Source organism: Chinchilla lanigera, unplaced genomic scaffold (assembly GCF_000276665.1).
Source record: "Chinchilla lanigera isolate Chin_1 unplaced genomic scaffold, ChiLan1.0 scaffold00110, whole genome shotgun sequence".
Taxonomy (NCBI): domain Eukaryota; kingdom Metazoa; phylum Chordata; class Mammalia; order Rodentia; family Chinchillidae; genus Chinchilla; species Chinchilla lanigera.
In genome coordinates, this window is record NW_004955511.1 from 1,814,659 (window position 1) to 1,821,179 (window position 6,521).

General features: G+C 35.9%; 1 protein-coding gene across 1 annotated transcript; it reads right to left on the reverse strand.

Annotated features, from left to right (window-relative positions):
• Positions 1-5,247: 5,247 nt before the first annotated feature.
• Positions 5,248-6,189, reverse strand: LOC102025490 (olfactory receptor 1013-like). The gene has a single exon (XM_013506376.1). It carries the CDS (start codon positions 6,187-6,189, stop codon positions 5,248-5,250), a length of 942 nt encoding a protein of 313 aa, XP_013361830.1.
• Between the last annotated feature and the right edge of the window lie 332 nt (positions 6,190-6,521).

The following is a 6,521-nucleotide window of genomic DNA, read 5'->3' on the forward strand; positions in this document are numbered from 1 at the left end:
CATACCATGTCCTCATCCATTAAAGATGGCTTGTCAATTTCAAAGTGAAATCATACACAAACATGCTATTCATTCTTTCCATAATAAGAAATAAAATGAGTTTTATTAAAACTCTAAGGTTACAAAAAGCAAAATATCATAGAAGCCTTCAGAAAAGCAGCATGGGCCATATGACCATAGATGTGATGATTATCTTTCATATGTTGAAGCTGATGTTGCATTTTCCAAACTATTGCCTTGTGGCCATACTTGTGTATTCTTATATATTCATTAAATTCAAAAACTTCTACAACAGAAGTGAAGCAAAGTATTCCTAAAATATTTTTCTTATTTTGTTGTAATAGAAATTATTTTATGCCTACATTATTTGTTTATTTAAAGTTCTGCAGCAGAGGATTTTCACACTTGGCTTTACTAGAGTTTTTCATAGGAGTCATCTTTTTTGTTTGCTGGGAAGGCCTCAAAAGAGAAAAAAAATGAATTGGATAGTTTTTCTGAATATAGTTTAATTTTGATATTTTATGAGTAAACATTGGATAATGAAATGATAGAGAGGTGAGAGTGAAGCAAATTTTTGCAAGTTACAAAAAATATTTATTTCAGGAATGTTCCTCCTCTGAGAAATTTATAAGTGTAAGTATAATATATAAATTATATATTTAAACTCCACAAGGGGAAAAAACAGAAAATAGAAAAAAAATTGAAGAAACAAAAACCTCATTATAGTCAAGATCTAATAAGTGTTTTTTTCTACCTGATGACTTTATCCATGAAGAAATGCACAGATAAATATTCACCACATGCAAGGATGATTGCTATTTTATTCAAAATTTTTATAATGGTTCAACTTAAGGATTACAAATTACACGTTAGAAATGAGGAAGAGGATATGGGATATTGCAGACTTTTATACACTGACTAACATTCAAGGTCCTTTTTCAAACCTCCCCTTAATCTCTGCTTTCAATGGTTGTAAACTGGCTTACTTCACAATATGAGATGAGTTTTTATTTCCTTGTAGTGCAACTTGACCTAGTTTTTAATCAATGCACACGTAAAATGTCTCTTCCTTGAAATTAAAAAGAAAACACTGTCAATCTGTTAGTATTTTCCTCCTTTTATTTCTAAAATAAAACAAAAAAAAAAAGAAAAGAAAACACACCTCTGATTACTTTTTCATCTATTTCATTACTTAGGAGCCAGATAATTCATGAGACATTGCCACTGATATCAGCACAGCAGAACACTAGAATACTAGCTGGATTTTTGTGGGCTACATGAATAATCACTTCAAAATTGCCTCGTATGAATGTAATGCTTTGGGTTTCCATTGTTCTGGGAATTTAATTCAGCCAAAGTTCTCTGACCACCCACCCTAGCCAGTGATGGAAGTGTCTGAAGTTTTACAAATATGACTCCCTCAACAATGCATCTCTTTTTCTTATTTTAAACAAAAAATAATAATAATAATAATGACACAGAATTTCAAAACATGACAATAAGAGATTAACAATGGTTAATATGTTCAAAATAGTTATTCAGTTTACAAGATATAAGCATGAAAAATTAATCAAATAATATAAGCACAAATCATTCTTTTTAATGAACTAATACACATTAGTAGTATAAGTGTCCTAGCTATCTTGTGTGTATGTATCTGTGTGTATATATATATTTTTTTCTTTTCCCTTTCTTCTTTTCTCCTTTCCCCCATCCCAGTTGTTCTTTCCTTTTGAGAAGTCACTTCTCCTTTCACAACACCTATTTTACATTTTGGATCTTATTTACTCTCTCAGTTTCTTACATTAGGGAGACAATATGATGTTTACACATGTGAGTCTGATTTATTTCGCTTATGAGCATAATCTCTAGTTGCATCCATTTACCTATAAAAGCCTCAAGTTTATCCTTCTTTATAGCTGAGTAGTACTCCACTGTATAAAAAGACCACATCTTTTTTATCCATTCCTTAGTGGATGGGCATTGGGGTTGTTTCCAGGATTTAGTTACTGCCAATTGTGCTGCTATAAATACGGGTGCAAATATCGCTGTGGTATGATATTTTTAATTCTTCTGGAAAAATACCCAAAAATCAAAAAGCTGGGTCAAATGGTACCTCTAATCCTAGTTTTTCAAGGAATCTTCACACTGATTCCCACAGTGGCTCTACGAGTCTACACTCCCACCAACAGAGGAAAAGGCTTCCTTTATTCCCCACAGCCCCTCAAGCATTTGTCACTGGTTGATTTCTTGATAACAGCCATTCTTTCTGGGATGAGGTGGAATTTCAGTGCTGTTTTAATTTGCATTTCTTGAATGAGCAATAATATTGAACATTTTTTCATATATTTATTTGCCATTTGTACTTCTTCATCTGAGAAGAGCATATTCATCTCAGATGACCATTTTTGGATCGGGTCTTTGAATTTTGGGGGCTTGAATTTTTTTCAGTTCTTTATATCTTCCAGGTAGAAGTCCTCTGTCTGAGGGAAAGTTGGTTTAAATTTTTTTCCCACTCTGCTTTTTCTTTTCACTCTGTTGGTGATTTCTTTTGATGTGCAAAACTTTTTAACAGGATGATGTTCCAGTTGCTGATTCTTTAAAGTATTTTGCACACAGTTTGGTTTTTGTTCATGAACTCTCTGCCTACCCCTATGTCTTCAAGATTTCTTTCTTTTTTTTTTTTAAAGTATTTTTTTGTTTTTTTTTTTGTTTTGTTTTGTTTTTTTTTCTGGTACTGGGAATCGAACTCACGACCTTGCGCTTGCCAGGCAGGCGCTGTGCCACTGAGCTAAATCCCCAGCCTGTCTTCAAGATTTCTACTGGCTTTCTCTTCCAGTAGATATAGTGTTTCTGTTTTAATATTTAGATCTTTGATCTATGTTGGCTTTAACTTAGTGTGTGGTGATAGGGAAAGCCAGTTTTCCAGCACCATTTAATAAAGAGGCTATCTTTCTTCCAGTGAATATGTTTGGATCCTTTGACAAAGATAAGATGACTAAGTGTGTTTGTAATTGTGTTTGCATTTTCCAATCTGTTCCATTAATCCTCAGATCTGTTTTCTAGATATTACCATGCTGATTTTATCACAGTAACTTTTTTTTTTTTTTGGTCTTTTTGAGACAGTTCAGGCTGGACTTGAGGTCACTTTGTAGCCCAGGCTGGTCTTGAACTCTCAACGAGCCTCTTGCCTCAGCCTCCTGAGTGCTGGGATTACAAGCATGCACCACCACACCTGGCCACAGTAGCTTTGGAGTATAATTTCAAGTGAAGGATTGTGATGCCTTTTGCCTTCTTATTGTTGCCCAGGATTACCTTTGCTATTCTAGGTCTCCTCTGTTTCCAAATGAATTTTAGGAATGTTTTCCCTAGATCTGTGAGGTATGTTAATGGTATTTTGATTGGGATTGCATTAAATCTGTATAACAGTTTTGGAGTATGACCATTTTTACAATGTTGGTTCTTTCTCTCCATGAGCAAGGGACATCTTTCCATTTTCTGATATCCTCTTTGATTTCCTTTTTCAGAGTACTATAATTTTCATTGTATGGATAGATCTTTTGCTTCTTTTGTTAGATTGATTCCTATGTATTTCATTTTTTTGGACATAATTGTGAAGGGTGTTGTTTTCCTAATTTCTCTTTCAGTGAGTTCATTATTTGTATACAAGAATTTCTGAATGCCACAGTAAAATGCTTGTCCCAGGATTCCTAGGAAAACTGAGATCAGAGATAGAGAAGGTGATATTTAGATAATGGCCTGATGTAGTACATGTCGGTTGAGACCTTTACAATATATCTAACACTCTGTACCTCCAGACTTCTTCAGTAGAAGATGGATCCTACCTTTTGTCCTCTTTGATGATAGCCCCTTGCAATTCAATATTATTTAACAAACTTAGAATGTTATCTTCCTCTTTCTAGGTATTCAAGATTGCATTCAGTCTCAACCACTTCATGACCATACCTCAGTGTCTTGTGGACATGCTATTTTATAACGAATTACATATATTCTGCATATAAAATTGTGCATTTCCACTGATGTGTATACTTTTTTATTCCTCAATTTGCTTTACTTTACCATAATTACTTTATGTTTTAATGAAAGTATTTCCATGGCCAGAATCACAACATGGACATAGAACTCATTGTAATTTCATTCATCAAATAAAACTATGCCATGAGTCCCAAAATTATAGCACCATCATTTTGGCCTGTTTATTCCTTAATGGAAGAAAATATATAATAAAAAACAGATTAGGTAAATGAAGTGGGCTGGCTTTCACTGATATTGAGTCATTTTTGTGGCTATCTGGCTATATTTGTGCTGTTTCTAGAGAAGGATAGAAAAAAGTTGCTTAAAATATTCTGTTAAGAAGCAAAAAGTGATGAATGTCACCTAATTATGAATCATAGGAAAATATTAATAATTTAGCTTACTTGCTTTTATTTTAGGAAATAATGTATGAGTCAATCAAATCTCTTATCTATATGAGTGAGCACATCGGTCACTCCATGAAGAAAGGGAAGCGTTTTGGGGCTGAAGGATTGTGTTGTTCCTGCCGTCTGAAACTTTGAAACTATAGAGGAAAACAAGAGAAACACTTGAAGTTATAATTACAGGGAAAGACTTCCTGAACAGGCATCTAAAAGCACAGGAAATGATAACAAGGAACACTCAATAAAACTTCATCAAATCAAAAAGCTTTTGCCCAGCAAAGGAAAGCATGGTGACAAAAGAGGCTACAAAATGGGAGAGAAATTTTCCAGCTCCTCCTGACAGAGAAACATATCTGAATGTGTGCAGAACTCAAAAACACCTCAAATGACTCAATCAATAAATGGGCATATGAATTGAGACATTTTTTCAAAAGAATGAGTACAAATGAGTATATTTTTCTGTCTCAAGTCTAGAGTAACATAGAAGTTAACCTAAATGCATATATTTTACATTAAATATTTCTCTTCTAGGGGCTGGGGATTTAGCTCAGCGGCAAAAGCTCCTGCCTGGCAAGCGCAAGATCATGAGTTCGGTTCCCGGTACCAGAGAAAAACAAAACAAAACAAAAAAACAAACAAATATTTCTCTTCTAAACTTCTCTAATTTTCCTACAATAGGTCCCTTGAGGTGTCAGGGGCCACAGGTGAACACACCATGATTTATATTACACGTATCCATGATCATGAAGTAGGATGACAGCGGCACTGTCAGAAACATAAATTTGAAACTAATTAAAACTTGCCTTTGCTATTCCTTAGATCTAGACGGTTTGGATCTACTTAGTTTATTCAGGGCCTCTTTCACATCCTTATTCCTCAAGCTGTAGATCACCGGATTCAACATGGGGAACACCACAGTGTAAAATGTAGAAACAATTTTGTCCCTGTCCAAAGAATAGCTAGATCGGGGCCGAGCGTAGATGTAGAGGATGGAGCCGTAGTACAGGGTGACAGACACGAGGTGGGAGGAGCATGTGGAGAAGGCCTTGAGGCAGCCCTGGGTGGAGCAGATCCTCAAGATGATGGCAATAATGAAGAGGTAGGAGGCCAGGATGAGCCCTATGGGGGTGATGACATTGGAGGCCAGGAGGAAGAACAACACCCCCTGGTAGCTCTTCTTCTTGCCACAGGCTATCTTCACCAGCGGTGGGATATCACAGAAAAAGTCATCTAGGACATTGTCCCTGCAGAAGGTCAAGGCAAAAGTGTCCTTGGTGATGATGCAGGAGTTAATAAAGCCTGCTCCATAGGAGCCTGCCACAAAGAACATGCACAGCTTTATGGACATGGCCTGCGCATAAAACAGAGGTTTTGCAATGGCCACATAACGGTCATAGGCCATGGCAGCCAGCAGGTAGCACTCAGTGTAGTCTAACCCAGCAGAGAAGAAGAACTGGGCTACACAGCCTACAAAGGAGATGCTTTTGTCTTCAGAGATACAGATCACCAGGATCTTTGGAGTGTAGACCGAGGACAAGCAGAGATCCAGGAAAGACAGATTTCCAATGAAAAAGTACATGGGCGTGTGGAGTCGGGAATCATTACAGATCAGCACAATGAGGGTGGCGTTTCCCAAGATGGTCAAAACATACACAACCAGAAACACTACAAACAAGACCCGCTGCATCCCAGGGTCTGCGGTGAATCCCAAGAGGATGAACTCAGTCACAGTGTGATTGATCCACTCCATGGCTCTGGGTATTGCACTTTCAAGGAGAGAAAATGAGAATTTTAATTCCATCATTGTGCTAAATAAATAGAGAATATACTGAATATATAAAGTCACAGAAATAATAATTAACCAAAAAGTTTATTCATTTAAGAGAATTTAGCTCAATTCAAAAAGAAGGGAATTATCAAAGGGTATCAGTGATACCATTATATATGTAATTAGTATTTATTACATGGCATATGCGATTGTATACTTGGTTTTACAAATACACAGAAGGAAAACATGCTTTTTGCAAAATAACTTCTGTTGAGTTATCTAAAAATTGTATGCTGTATTGTCACTCCTGTTAT